This window comes from Gouania willdenowi, chromosome 7 (assembly GCF_900634775.1).
Source record: "Gouania willdenowi chromosome 7, fGouWil2.1, whole genome shotgun sequence".
NCBI lineage: Eukaryota > Metazoa > Chordata > Actinopteri > Blenniiformes > Gobiesocidae > Gouania > Gouania willdenowi.
In genome coordinates this window covers 1,943,574-1,959,454 of record NC_041050.1, presented here as the reverse complement: position 1 = coordinate 1,959,454, position 15,881 = coordinate 1,943,574, and the positions used below count along the sequence as shown (strand labels likewise).

Sequence of the window (15,881 nt, the reverse complement as noted above, 5' to 3'; positions counted from 1 at the left end):
CGCCTCGTATTGTTGATCTGACGTGTTTGTGACACAATGCGATGCAGTGGTTGGAGAAAACAAATGATTATCACCTTAAATGCACAATTCCTGTCGTTAGAAGAACAATGGAGGAGAAAGTGACTTATCCACGTGTTTTACTGTAATGTACAGTTTTTTGGCTAAAAACAATAACAACAGTGTGTGGATAGCAAAAATAAAATTGCTTTGGTGATCACTGATCACGCTGTAAAAGAGCTAGTCTATGAGCGAGACCTGAAGTGAATGAGCGTCTATAGACACGCCCACTCATGAATATGCATAAGTCGGCCCCAAAACAGCCCGATTTCAGAAATGCTCAGAAAGTGACTTTTCAGAGGCTAAAACAATCGAGTTTGGGAAAATAAACCTCTAATACTATGTTTTTGGCATTCTTAGAACAAATGAAGATGGGTAAAAAATGACATAATATGTTTGTGAACTCTACAGCTTTGACCAATAGATGAGACCTCTTCTTCAGGTTTCTGTTTCTCTAGCTACGTTTCCATTACAGACTTTCGCAAAATAAAAACAATATTTCTAAATGTCGACAAAGTATAATTGCCCTTTGAATGTGTTTCCATTTAATGTTGTTTTGGGGAGGAGCCTCGTAACTACCGTTAAATCTCATCCCGCGACACTTTGCTGCAAAAAGACGGACGCTCCAAACCTCCGTATAACTCTGCATTCCTTCACGTCTAATCTGGCAGTTATCATTGTTAAGTATAACGCTTAGAAATGTCTCCGTCTGCTCTTCTGTCCACACGTACCACGTCTGTCGTCATATTTGAGGAAAAAGTGTTTCCATTGCAGAGATTTTGTGACAATATCGAAACATCTGAAATTATTCCTCATTAAACATAAAAACTAGGGTGTTTCCATGACCAGTTTTATTGAGATATTTAGATTTTTGTACATTTCCAAGGGTTATGGAAATTCAGCTTCTGTCTAGAGAAGTAACGGCCCCTAGACTGGTTAGCTCATAAAACTGGTTACAGTAACTAGCTACAGTAACTGGTTACAGTAACTGGTTAGCTCATAGTAACTGGTTACAGTAACTAGCTACAGTAACTGGTTACAGTAACTGGTTAGCTCATAGAACTGGTTACAGTAACTAGCTACAGTAAACTGGTTAGCTCATAGAACTGGTTACAGTAACTGTTATAGTAACTGGTTACAGTAACTAGCTACAGTAACTAGTTTCAGTAACTGGTTACAGTATGTGGTTACAGTAACTAGCTACAGTAACTGGTTACGGTAAGTGGTTAGCTCATAGAACTGGTTACAGTAACTGTTATAGTAACTGGTTACAGTAACTGGTTACAGTAACTAGCTACAGTAACTAGTTTCAGTAACTGGTTACAGTAAGTGGTTATAGTAACTAGTTACAGTAACTGGTTAGCTCATAGAACTGGTTACAGTAACTGTTATAGGAACTGGTTACAGTAACTGGTTACAGTAACTGTTACAGTAACTGGTTACAGTAACCGGTTAGCTCATAGAACTGGTTACAGTAACTGGTTACAGTAACTGGTTTAGCTCATAGAACTGGTTACAGTAACTGGTTAGCTCATAGAACTGGTTACAGTAACAGTTACAGTAAACTGGTTAGCTCATAGAACTGGTTACAGTAATTAGTTATAGTAACTAGTTACAGTAACTGGTTAGCTCATAGAACTGGTTACAGTACTAGTTACAGTAACTGGTTAGCTCATAGAACTGGTTACAGTAACTAGTTACAGTAACTGGTTACGGTAACTGGTTAGCTCATAGAACTGGTTACAGTAACTAGTTACAGTAACCGGTTAGCTATAGAACTGGTTACAGTAACTAGTTACAGTAACTGGTTACAGTAACTAGTTACAGTAAGTGGTTAGCTCATAGAACTGGTTACAGTAACTAGTTACGTAAGTGGTTAGCTCATAGAACTGCACCAGAGGTTGTTTGGAGCAGATCAGAAGTTGTTCTCTGAACGCAACCAAGACAAACCAAATAGATGAACTTATCAGCTGTTCTTCACCCATTCAGACTCAGTCTGTGTGAATGAATCCGTTTACGTTTTCAAATCTTACCGTTGCTATCGAACTCTATGGGGTGACAGTTTGTCTGGTTGAGACTCCACGGACAGTAGAACACAGACCCTCCCTCTGTCACGTTGCTTTGTGTCGTGTTGGCTTTAGGAGCTCCAATAACCAGACTGTAAAGAAAGGAAGAAACAAAGTAAATCAGTTATCTGTGATATTATTACACACAACAAATATATAAATCTATAATTTATAAAGATCTAGGTTTCTGCTCCGACTGCAGGTCTTCATCACACAGCGTTAGCGTAACACAATGTGCACATTTACAGCGTAACAAGCGATAATACATGTTACATGTTTCCTCTGACAGACCACAGCTCTGTTTGTAGATAATCCAATAGGAAAAGAGCTGCTACATGTGCACATGTTTGCTTTTCCACTCACACACATCCCTGTGGGGTGAATTCAATAGGAAAACAACAGGGCAGACAGGCTAAGTGGAGTCACACTGGTGTTTCTACAGCTGTGACACACACCACACACTAAACATCGTTTACATTTACACTGTACACGCGAACAGATGTACACAAACTGTGTGCTTACAGGTGGACAATAGCACACACACGGGAACCTGTTTTAGTGTTTAAAAAGTAGCTGTTAGCTCATAATGAACCCACCTGACCCTTAACTTCTCAGACGTACGCTACGCTAGTTAAAGATATTTTCATGTGGGTGAAGGAGACATGGCACTAAGCAGACCAGACGGTATCTAGGGGGCTTAAAAACAGGAAGTGTCCACCCTTTCCTGCTGCAGATCTTCCAATTGCGCAGCAACGTTTACATTTTGGCTAAAGTTAGCATCCTGTCTAAAGGGCAATGACTGAACGGGTGGAAATAAGAGGCTGAGAAGCAGATAAAATTAGGGCGACTACACAGTGAAGGAGTATCTGAGACAGTAACAGATGTGTGACAGAAATATGAGCTAGCTTAGCTTATGTAGCCATGCTAACAGTGAGTCATTTTTATGTACAGTATATGAAATCATTTTGTGTGTTTTTGGAGTCTTTTGGTGTGATTCTGAGTCATTTTCTGTGTTGTTGGAGACGTTTTGTGTGTTTTAGTTATTGTATGTGTGTTTTTGTACTAATTTTTGTGTGGTTTTGTTGTCGTGTGTTTTTGAAGTAATTTTGTGTGGATTTTTTGGTATTGTGTGTTTTTGGAGTCAAGTTGTGTGTTTTCATTGTCATATTGTGTGTTTTTGGAGTCATTTTGTGTGATTTGTTGTCCAATTGTGTTTTTGTAGTAATTTTGGTGTGATTTTGTTGTCCAATTGTGTTTTTGTAGTAATTTTGTGCATTTTAGTTGTCATTTGTGTGTTTAGAGTCAAGTTTTGGGTTTTGTTGTTGCATTTGGGGTTTTTTGATGCCCTTTTGTGTGTTTTAGTAGTCATCTAGGTTGTTTTTGGAGTCATTTTGTGTGTTTTTAGGAGTCATATTGTGTGTTTTTGTATTAATTCTGTGCGTTTTTGTGGTCGTAATGTGTTGTTTTTGGAGTCATTTTGTGAGTTTTAGTTGTTATTTGTGTGTTTTTGGAGGCATTTTGTGAGTTTTAGTTGTTATTTGTGGTGTTTTGGAGGTCATTTGTGAGTTGTAGTGTGTTTTTGAGTATAGTGGTCTGTATATTTAAAGCCATCAATTCTCTTTTTTTTGAAAACTTTTGAAGTTGTCTCTTATTAAATCTCTATACAAGCTGTTGGTGGTCTTTTTTAAACCATTTCATCTTTGATATTATGAATACATGCATAAACTGTGAGTGAGACCAAAGACAGGCTGACAGGAGAAGAGTTTAATATTACGGTGTTGCTGTAGTCTTAACACATAAACAGAAGGAAGGAGAGCTGCCAATAGTCCAAATGTGGAGCAGAAGGAAAAGAAACATCAGTTCAACTCAGAGAGAAGCCGACACACAGCGTAGAGAGAGAGAGCGCCAATAAATAAAGCACAGAGAGGATTCCTTCCCTCTATCACACACGTTCACTCACTGTCTGTTAGTGACAAGTCAAATGCTCTGATCAAGCTAAAGCAGTGGAAATGTGTTCATATCAGTACAAATGACGATCACTTTTTTTCACCTGAATTTTCCGGTTTGTTTTTGTGTTGTGTTTTTGAATCGTTTAATTCATTTTCTACGCATGTTTTCAATCTGACAGCAGGATAAAGTAAGAAATGTGACAATGTTGTCCTTTATTTGTCAGAAATGTTTGACGTGGCTGAAGTTGAACAGACAAGAGTCAGAGATTGTCTGACCACATGACCTCAGAATCACATCGCTCTGTGCTTTTTTGTTGTCATATGGTGTATTGTTGTTATTTTGCTTGTTTTTGTTATTGTTTTCTTGTTGTTTGTGTATCTTTATAGTAATTCTGTGTATATTGCTGTTATTTTGAGTATTTCTGTCATCATCTATGAATTTGTTGTTGTTTTGTGTATTTTTTTTATTGTCCTTTAGTGTAATGTTGTCATTTTACTCGTTTTTTGTCGTTCTTTTCTGAATTTCTTTTCATTTTTGGGTATTTTTGTAATTTTGTATATTTTTATTGGCATTTTGTGGATTATTGTTGTCATTTTGTGCATTTTTGAGCATTTCTTATATTTTTCAGTAATTTTTTTGTCCTTTCCTCTCATTTTGTGTATGTTTCGAGTTATTTTGTGTATTTTCTTTAAGGGGGGCCGCACAACTTTATAACTAGGACACATGTGGACCCCTGTTGCCCATGTCTGTTTGAGAGATTAGTTCAATGAGAAATAGTGCTTAATGGTGTCATGTGATCAGTAATGACTTGTAACACACTGATCACTGAGGATTGATTTTGGGGAACTTTAAACGGTTTACATGATGTGTTGCTCTTGCTCTGAGTAAACAAAGCTAATGTTTTTTACGCTCAAACATCTGCAGTAAACAGATTCATGGCTTATCCGCACAGTAACAATCTCCAGGAAATTGGACGGCGCTGCATCCCTGCCGACATTTTTCCACGTGAGGGAATGAGAAATACAGAAAACAAATGGAAGCAGTAAAACTACAACTGAGGAACTCTGCTGGATGCTGAGCTCGTGACAAAACACAGATCCCACAGCTGTGTAAATGAGGACTGATTTACATTTAATAGGTTTTATCTTGGGGGGCGTCTTTCCTCACCTTCTCACATAACGGGACCATTTGTTATTATGTTACGTTGCTGCTGACACTGGGAGAATGGGGCGATGCATGACAAACAGCTGAGAATGAATGAATATGTAAGAGCTTGTGAACCTCAGCTGATCCGTGACGGATAAAGCAACATTCATTTTTAACATTTAACTCAAACAGCAGCTGTGTTGGCCCTGGTTTGTCCACAAAGTGTAACTATACAGAATAATATCACTTTTTTATTTATTTATTTCGAATGAAGGAAAAAAAAAATAGATGAAAATGGGTAAACAAATCTTAACAGAAAAAAGTCAATTTCAACACTCTGCAACAAATATGTAAATTATAGTTTACTTGAACATGTGGTGCAATAGTTAGCGATTAGCTGTAGCTTAGCAGTTAGCCTGGGAGCTAATTATTAAGTTAAATATGTACGAAACAGGGAACAACGATCTATATTAGAACGCAAAATGAATGAAACACTTCATAAACTGTAGCTGCATTTCCATTACTCTTGGAAAGACACAAAATCTAAATAGTTCTAAAATGGTAATAAAAAAAAACAGTCAAATATCACTGAAAAAGATTTTATTCTTTCATGAGGAGATTTTCTCAGACGTTTCCATGTTGAACTGTGTGGTTAAAAAAAAATAAATAAAAAACAATAATAATAATTATGGTTCAAGCTCAATAGAAACAGTTTTTTTTTTGCAATTTCCCATCACAGGACATGACGTACCTGGTCACATGACATGTGAACAGAAGAGGAGACGTAGACATTTCTTATTATTAGACTTTATAATTATTAGTGAAACAACAAAGGAATGCAGAGCGTTCTAAGAAGGTTATGATCGTCCATCATCCTGCTGAGAATTTCATGGGATGAGATTTCACCAAGCTCCTCCCCCAAAACAACCTTCAATGGAAACGCCTTCAAAGAACGAGTAAAACTTTGTCGCAACTTTAGAAATGTTGCTTTATTTTGCTAAAAACTGTGATGGAAACAGCTTCTGTCTACCAATTGTCTCCTATACTGACAGGAAATGACCCGTATTGAAGGGTGAGGGCGGGAAACCCAAACAATGTTCTTTCCCACCACTAGTTGGTGCCGTAACACCACAAACAAAGCAAAGCTTCAGGCAGAAAAACACATTTTTCCATGTCGAAAAACCGATACCGATGTCGACCAATAGTACATTTTATACCAAATATCGTCTGATATTATCGTCCATCTCTAACTGTAAGTGCAGAGAAAAGGTGAGTTCAGGACAACATTAGGGACATTATGTCTACCACTAACATCCAAGATAATTACATCAATTAAAGTGTGAGGAATGCTAAAGTGCAGCTTTACTGTAAACCAAAGACGACGTTTGTCTCGTTTTAAGGTCAAACAATGAGTGGAAACGTTAGCGAGAGCCTGTGACCACGGCTTTATGAGCAGCAGGAAAAAACTGCTGATGTGACATAACCGCAGTCAGTCACGCTTAATACGGTTTATGACGAGGTTACACATGGAGGTTGTCAGCGGGTAAATTCCTCAGCCCCCCGCCCCCTTCTTTAGCAAGGCATTTCCCTCCCATCCTGCTTTAATTGTCCTCATCCAGCTGCAAAGCTGATGTCACCTCAACACTATTAACAGCTTTCAGCCAAAAAGGAAAGAAAAAATATCACAATAACATTTGTTCAAGCAGCTGCAGTGGCCATGTGTGCTCATAAACACAGTTTGACGGACTATGACACACACGCCAAAAAATAAAAAAATTAAATACAAGCTCTTGACCTGCTCTCAAAAAAATCCCCAAAAATTCAACAGGCTTTAAATTAGATGCTGTTATTAAGCCCCATCTTTGCAAATTTGTGAAAACTAAACTAAAAAATAAAATTGGCGCCTGCACTGATGAGTCCATAATTATTGAAATGAGATGTTTAATAATGAGGTGAACGAGGTTTTAAAGTAAGTGTTCAGATGGATTTCTGACGAGGAATAAGATGAACTGACCCATAACACACTGGAATAGATTTCCAATTGGTGAGCTAACGCTAAATGTTAGCACTAAATGCTAATTCTAAATGCAAATGCTAAATGCTAAGGCTAAATGCAAACGCTAAATGTTAGCACTAAATGCTAAGGCTAAATGCAAATGCTAAATATTAGCACTAAATGCTAAGGCTAAATGCAAACGCTAAATGTTCAAGTCAAACTCAAGGCCCGCGGCCCAAGTTCGGCCTGCCAGATCATCTAGTCTGGTCTTTTTGTAAAGTTGTAGATAATATACGATGGGGGTTGCAATACTATATTATTTACCGTGATATTAAAATGGCAAATACTTTTTTTTTAAAAAGATGGAAACATTTTTGCAATTTATTCCACAGAATTCTCACATATTACAATAAAAATGTTGAGAAAATTAGTTGCAAAGTCAAGAAATGTTCTCTGCCAGAACGTGCAAAATGTTGGAGGAAGAAAATACAAACAGATCCATTTAGTAAATATTCAGCAAAGCTGGAGCTGAGGAACAAAATGCACCAAGACCAAGACTTTACAGCAGTGTCAAAACCAAGGCCCAGGGGCCGATTCCGGCCCTTTAGAACATCAAATTCGGTCCGTAGGAGAAAGTCCAAATTACAGAAAAAACATGAAAAATCAATGTGTAAATTACCAACTAACCAACTTGTAGATTTTATAGTCCCTTAAAAACACACAAATTCAATGAAACTTTACAATATTTGCCAGTTTTCACATGTTTATATCACACGATGGCAGTAATTTTAAAAAGCAAATTGTTGAATAACTCTCAATTTTTCCCGGAAATCCTGCAATTTAACTCAAATAATTCCACAAGATTAATCACAGAATGAAGTAAATGTAGGTGATGATCCTGCACAGACTAATATCTGTCACTAATTGCTTAGATATTGTTGGTGCCTTACATACTTAATATACATACTTACTACATTTTATGGTGGAAGTGCAAAGTAGGGCATATTATTGTTGAATTATTTTGTTTTTCCACCTATAATCTGGTTCTGACATGTCCACCATAGGATGTAAACAGATATTTATATATTCTGAGAGAGTAGGTGGAGCTGTATTACTATACCACATTTACCTTTTCTATGAGATATTGGAAGATGAAAATGTAAGAAAAAACGGACAGTAATATCGTCACATACCACCCCCTCACTAAATTGTCTATATATCAAAAAGTATTAATCAGATCAACTAAAAAGTTACAGAAAAGGTAAACATTTGTGAATGTTTTTAGACCCAGAGTAGATAAAAGATCCAAAATCAGATTAACATTCAGATGACATCAGTTCATCTGGATCAATAACGTTACATTACTGAGCTCCACCACTATTTATTCACATCAGGAAATAAATCATAGACGACATGATGTCACACTGAAGTCGTATTGATTGTTGTTTTCGGCCACATGTGGCACTTTAAAGTGAGCTCAGCTGATTGGCTGAGCCAGGATTATTAATAGAGTGATGATGAGAGGAGCAGAGTCTACTGTATCATCACTGGAAAACACATCTGGACACATCTGTGTCTGAGCAGCCGAACATGTCTGTTAGAGGAATTTATGGCTTCCGCCTCCTGCCTTTTTTAAAAAGAGACACAAGAACCACACCAAAGAAAACTGATAAGATAAACATCTGGATGTGCTGAAGGTGGAACAGGTGGTCTGGAGACACATCAGCACAGGAGCTTTATTTTGAAGGGCAGCTGTGGTTACATCAGCTGAAGATTTGCACTCGTGTAGAAAAACTAAAGAAATGCTTGTTTTCCGTCCCAACCTTTAAAAGCGGCTGTAATTTTATCTTCCTTCATCCTCGAGGATGTTTTCACAGGAAATTTGGGTAAAACCAGCAACAGTTTTCTTAAAACCACAAACGTCTCCAGTTATTTCACAAGTGGCGACGACAAAGAGCGAAATATTGAAACGACTCCTGGTCTGGGTGACGGCTTTTCTCATTCCCAGCCGTAATCACAACAGATCCTAAATCCTCCCAGTGTGAGGTCACACCTCGCCACAATGGCCACATCAGGGGGTCCAGAGCTCACACCTCAGCACACAGAGACCCCTGTATTAAACACGGGGACGTGGGAGGGGCTGCAGCTGTTGGCAACACACACACCTTTCACAATCGCACATTCACACACAAGCGTGAACAAAAAGACAATGAATCTGAAGTCTACAGCCGTAGATTATAGAATACCATTTAAACCCAAGCCACACCTATTGTGCAAAATAACCTTTATTACACTTATTACCACTAATATCATGTACAATATCTGTAAAGGTGCATAATTATTTACTAATGCCGAATAAAAAGTCACAGACAATTATATTATTGAAATATTTATTAACAAACATTAATAAAAAGTGTAGGTTTAGAGTTTGCCTCTGTATTGTGAAATGAGTGCATACAAAGTAGTACATTAATTAAAAAATCATTATTTTTGTGTAGTTGTATATTGGAATAATTAGGGCTCTCAAAAATTTGTTTTGTTTTTTGGAAATATAGTTGTCTCTGATTTTAGGAAAAAAAAACGTACTTTATAATGATCTGCGCGTCATTAGTGAAGCTCTGGAAAAATCCTATAAAACGTTAATTAAATAATGAATTTGAACACTTTACGTCTGGTTCCAGCTTGCTTCCTGTTTGGCTACATTCGGCTCCATGTCACAAATCGTGGGGTCCCATGTTGGGGTGTCATCAACTTACATTTTATATAACTGAAGAAGTGTCTTGGGTGAAAGGTGGAAGTCCAGCTGCGTTAACTACACTATATTAACTATAACTTTTGTTTTTACTTTATGTTGCATTTCCATGTATGAAACATGCTTTATCAATAAAGTTCTGATTGATTTGAACTATTGAAATACCTCCAAAACTAATAACTTTCCCTGGAACTGTCTGTGTTCAGACCGGTGGAGCTGCTGAAGTAAATCTGTCCCTGTGAAGGTTTATGGTGGTGTGTGACGTATGAAAAGAGGCATTGTTTTGAAATTAACTGATTTCTGTGATCATTTAAAGCGTTTTGACAAGAGAAACACCCAATAAATGAAGAAAGAAGTAAACCGTGGTGGGAAACGTTTGGATGGAAAACAGCAACAACAAGGTTTGCATCAGACACACAAAGAGTCGCTTTGTCTGCAGACGAGAGCCTGGACGGAGAAAACTCAAAACTAAATATACAAGTCACACACTTCACCGTTTGATTTAGAAAACAGATCCATTAAACAAGACACCAGAGAAAACAATTAGAAGATGATTCTGGAGGCGCAGACGCACAGAAAACATCCAGCGTTAGTGGTCAGATGGAGAACATGGTCCAAAGTCAATATTGGTTCAACTCTAACCTTGATGGAGAGGGTAAACACAGAAAGAGTCAGGACATAGACGTCCTGACCTCAGCGTGTCCCTGTCAAGCTCTGAACATTTTCACATTACTGAGAGCTGTGTAGCTGTCCTGTCAGTGCCTGTGTGTTATTATTTACAGCCTGTGATGTTTGACCTCCATCAGAGAACCTTCCACTCCCTGATCTCTGCCTGGCACACATCACACCCACAGAGGAGGGACTTATCGCTGGGATTACGGCCTGTTTGGGGAAGAACTGTGAAGAGGAACGTGCACGCTCTCTCCGTGCACGTTCAACAAGTGCCGTCCTCGGGCGCTTTCTACCGCGGTGTCCCGAGAGTTCTGTTGAAATTTCATTACGTGGGGCCAGAGGGCACGAGGCAGCGCCAACGCAAACTTGTCAGAGATCAACGTCAAACGTAGAGAAAGAAAGTGAGACTTTGTGTTTTGAGGCCTGACAGGAAGAGAAACATCTCTGCAGTTTGTCACGTTTTACAGATGGAACACAAACGTCACTTTATTAGTTTATTCACTGAAGAGCAAAGAATCAGATCTGCTCAGCATCATTTAAGATCCAGGAGATTATGATTTTTGATCAGATAAAGACAAAAATAGATCATAAAAACACTGTCTTATTCACATTGTTGGAAAGGTTTGGTGCATTGCATTGTGGGATGTGGAGTCTTGCAGACAGATGCATTTTTTACTTCATTCTTACTGATTTCTTGTGTTTTCCCCAAAAAACTCTGACAAAGTGACATTTCTGGTGTTTTCATGCATTGAAAGTCGTGGTAAAAGTAAACATGACCAAAACATCTAAATCCAGCCGATATTGAGGGTGCGTTCACACCGATGGGTCCTTGGAGCACCGTTAACAGAACCGCTCTCATATCCATATCTGTTCTCCGAGAACCTAATCTTTCTGGACTTCGATTGGAAACGATCGACAGAAACAATCGCTCTAGAATTGTCCTGTTTGATCCGCTCTAGACTTGGTTTGTGTTCACACCGACCAAACAGGGAGGACTATCAAAACAAACAAATCCAAGAGCATTTCAAATGCTCTAGGATCTGTCGGTGTGAACGCAACCTCAGTGTCGGCCAGATTCAGATCTTTCAGTGTACTTAATGTATGCCACAACTTTCAATACGTGAAAACATCAGAAATGTTTCGGGGAAGTCACTTTGTCAGAGTTTTGGGGGAAACACTTGAAACCACAGTTAAGAATGAAGTGCAAACACTTCTATGCATCCGTCTACAGGACTCTACATCCCACAATGCAATGCAGGAAACTTTCCCGACAATGTCAATAAGAGAGTAATGCCAGAAAAGTTCATTTTTCTTTTACTTAGACAAGTTTTTACAGGAAATTTACTTTGATTTTCTGACATGTTTTAACTGTCAACTGCCAGTCTTCCTCAGAGGCGACTGCTGAAAGAACTCATAAAGACACATCAAAGCGATCAGCAGACACCTCTGAGGAAGACTGGCAGTTGACAGTCGAAACATTTCAGGAGATTGAAGTAAATTTATTGAAAAATGTGTCAGAATAAACGAAAATCTTAACATATTAGTCAATAAGAGATCGTTTATTGTTTGTTTAATTTCAACCTTTCTCCACCTTGAATAGCAGCAGTGCCACACACAGGACTGGAGGAGTTACTGCACTATTTTCTGGTTTTTCAGAGGAAAAAAGAAGCATTTTAAAAGTTCTCAGGTGCTTTGTGAGTGCTCTATAATAGTCTGGGAAATATCACTTTCTGACTATAAACGTGTATTTTAAGGTGATTTTTCTTGAACAATAATCTTGATGGTGGATCCACAGGTTGTAACCCGGACGTCCACATGTTCACATCCATCCCAAAGCAGAGAACACAAGCTTGTTTTAAAAGCAGCAATAAATTCTCCTGAAGGGTGGATCAGCGCGGCTCATCCTCATCCTCCCCCTGACAAGAAGAATCTGTGAGAACCACCCTGAGCGACCTCACCGGGTTCCTCCAAAGAAAGAGTGGGCGATGGACCAAAGTGATGGTTAAACATGAGATAAGAGAAACGTCTCTGACTCTGCTCATGTGTTTTAATGTTTAAAGTGTGAGACATGATGAGTCGCACATGGTAAAGATGATTAATAATCCACTCTCTGTGATCACGTCAAGCTGGAGAAAAGTTCAGATTAAGTCATCTGTGGGATGACGTGTGTGATCCCAAACATGAGCAGACGGTGGGGGAGGGGCTGCACTGTGGACGATGGATGAATTAAAGAAAGAAGCCCTGCAGAATGACATCAGCGTGGAAGGAGGTGGGGGGGGGGGGGTGTTGGATGAGGAAGGTACGTCCGACTGAAATCACAGCATTGAAGCTGAAGCTGCACGAGAGTGAGAAATATAGGGCCAGACATGGGGGGGGGGGGGGGGGGGGGGTTTAATAATAACTGTGTTATTGAGAGTGAGGTCAGAGGTCATCAGCACCCACAGACACTCACTTACCCCCCCCCCCCCCGCCCCCGTCTGTGTGGGGTTCACTATTAGCTGACCACAGGAACGCGTTCTTTAAATGACTGCAGACACATGCTTCAGCGTGTCACAGCACACACGCACACACATACACACACGCATGCACACGCACACACGTCTACGAGCAGCAGCGACACAAAGCCCCCAGTCAGTGCAGGAGACGGATTCACAAGTGACAATAAGAAATCACACAGGATTAGATTAAGATTATGGGATTAGATTAGGATAAACAGATGATCCCAGATTAAATTAATCCTTTAAATGACAGAAAATCCACTTTTTGTTCCTTTTATTATATTTTATTTAAAGTTTCATTGAAAGCGTGAATGTAATTCTGCAGATGTATTAGAGCAGCGGTTCTCAAACTTGGGGTCACATTTGGGATCGAGGGACACTGGGAGGGGGTCCCCAGATTCCTTCAAGCAACAAGAATATTTTCTGAACAATGAGTTTATTTTTGCCTATTTTTACCATTTTTCTGCAACTAATAATAATAATAATAATAATGCAATGGATTTTATATAGTGCTTTCTCATAGACACTCAAAGAGCTTTATAGAATTAAGGGATTATTCTTTCACTCCACACTTAGTGGTGGTAAGCTACTATTGTAGCCACAGCTGCCCTGGGACAGACTGACAGAAGCAAGGCTGCCATAGTGCGCCATCGGCCCCTCCCACCACCACTCACTCACTCACACAATGACAGATGCCACTGAAGCGACTGTCCCACACTGCACTACACCAAACTTGCCATATTTTTGTGCATTTTAATGCCTTTTTGCTACATTACTCCCATATTTCCACTTTCAGAAACATTTTCAGCACTTATTAACCCTTTCTACCACATGTTGACCCATTATTGTCACTTTTAACCTATTTTCACCATATTTCATCCTTTTTTTTGGCCAATTTCCCACATTCACCATTTGTCATGCCCGTTATTTGCCAGTTTAATCTAATTGTTCATTTCTGTCACTTTGAAGTCAATATTGACACTTTGAACCCCCTTTTTTTAAACACTTTCCAGTCTGTTTTTGCCCACTCTAATATGCAACTTTTAACCAATTTCTGAGGGTTTTTTTTAAAAATCACATTTCACCACTTATGTCACCATTTTTTGTCACTTTCAAGACATGTTCAGCTCTTATAAACCCTTTCCACCTAATGTCACATATGTTGACCCATTATTGTCACATTTAACTTCTTTTCACCATATTTCAAGGGTATTTTTTAGCCAATTTAACCACATTCACAAATTCTCATGCCCATTATTTGCCAGTTTAAACTGATTGTTCCAACATTGACACTGTTTTTGCCCACTCTAATTTGCAACTTTTAACCAATTTATGTGGGGTTTTAAAAATCCCATTTTCACCACCTTTTCTGGTCACTTTTAACCCATTTTATGAGGATTTCCATCTTATAGATGACTATATACTATGACCCTACATAATAATAATAAACGTTCCTGGATAACAGTGGATATTATTTAGATGAATAAATAAATGTGTTTATCACAGATTCATAGAACAATGGACCATCATTTTACAGTAACTGTTGCTGTGCGTAAAGCGTGCGTCCGTGGAGCGTCGTGCACAAAGCGTTTTTATATCAGACTGTGTTTCTGTGTAAAAACTGTAACTTTAACAAAGGAGTTGGAAATGATCCACAGTCTGACGCAGAACACAATGATTTTTGTTTAAATCAAACATTCTCACCTGGTGGCTTCAGACAAATAAAAGTCCACCGCGTATCCAAAGTGGCTTCCTTCAGGTCCGCTGTAAACCAGCGGCTGCTCCACATCCAGGTTGAACGCCTGGCACACAGGCTGGGAAAGAGTGAAGCACAGTCCGACCATACAAAGGAAGGAGCGGGTGAGGGAGGCTCCGGTTCCCCGCGTCTTTACGCACAGCCGCTCCGGTTCCGAACCCATCTCACTCACACAGTAATCCTCCTGAATGTGACCAAAGTGAGCAGAGAAGTGTCCCAAAGTCCTCGTTTTTCCTCTGAGTGGATGAAGAAGTTAGTGTGTGTGTCTACAGAGGCATCCCCACGCCCCCTACCCCCGACCCCCGACCCAGGGGCTTCCCACAGCTGGGACAGAGCAGTGGGCGGAGCCAGCACGTGATTCCCTAAAACACGTCCAAAAGGGATCCCGACCCGAGGATGTTTCCATCAGAGCTGAACCTTTACCTCACACACAGTTAACACTGCTGCTCAGTGTGGAGTTTGCATGTTCTCACATTGCATTTCATTCTGCAATGGCTGTGAAACCATCCTGAAGATGTTTGTGACAGGAATAAATCACCTAAAGTGACACTGACAATAAGAAATTAGGAAGACAAACAAAGGGAGAACATGCAAACTCCTGTAAGGGAGGAGCCAGGGCTCAAACTCCTCCTTATTTTATCAACCTCATGAAACTGATAAGTTGATTTGCCGCTAACGTGCTACGCTAACCCAAACATCTGGAACTGGTCATTATGCGCTAAGCTAACCCAAACATGTGGAACTGGTCATTATGCGCTAAGCTAACCCAAACATGTGGAACTGGTTGCTACATGCTAAGCTAACCCAAGCATGTAGGACTGGTTGCTACGTGCTAAGCTAACCTAAAAACTACGTGCCAACCCAAACATGTGTGATTGATCGTTATGTGCTAACCTAACCCAAACATGTACAAATGGTTGCTACATGCTAAGCTAACCCAAAAACGTGCTAAGCTAACCCAAGAATGTGGAACTGGTCATTATGCACT

The 15,881-nt window shown here is 39.4% G+C and overlaps 1 protein-coding gene across 1 annotated transcript in view; it reads right to left on the bottom strand.

Annotated features, from left to right (window-relative positions):
• Positions 1-15,161, bottom strand: part of itga5 (integrin, alpha 5 (fibronectin receptor, alpha polypeptide)) — a 66,864-nt gene extending 51,703 nt beyond the window's left edge. Inside the window, 2 exon segments of the mRNA XM_028452458.1 lie at positions 2,091-2,215; positions 14,842-15,161. Coding sequence (XP_028308259.1) covers positions 2,091-2,215; positions 14,842-15,056 — 340 coding nt within the window. The 5' untranslated portion in view covers positions 15,057-15,161.
• Between the last annotated feature and the right edge of the window lie 720 nt (positions 15,162-15,881).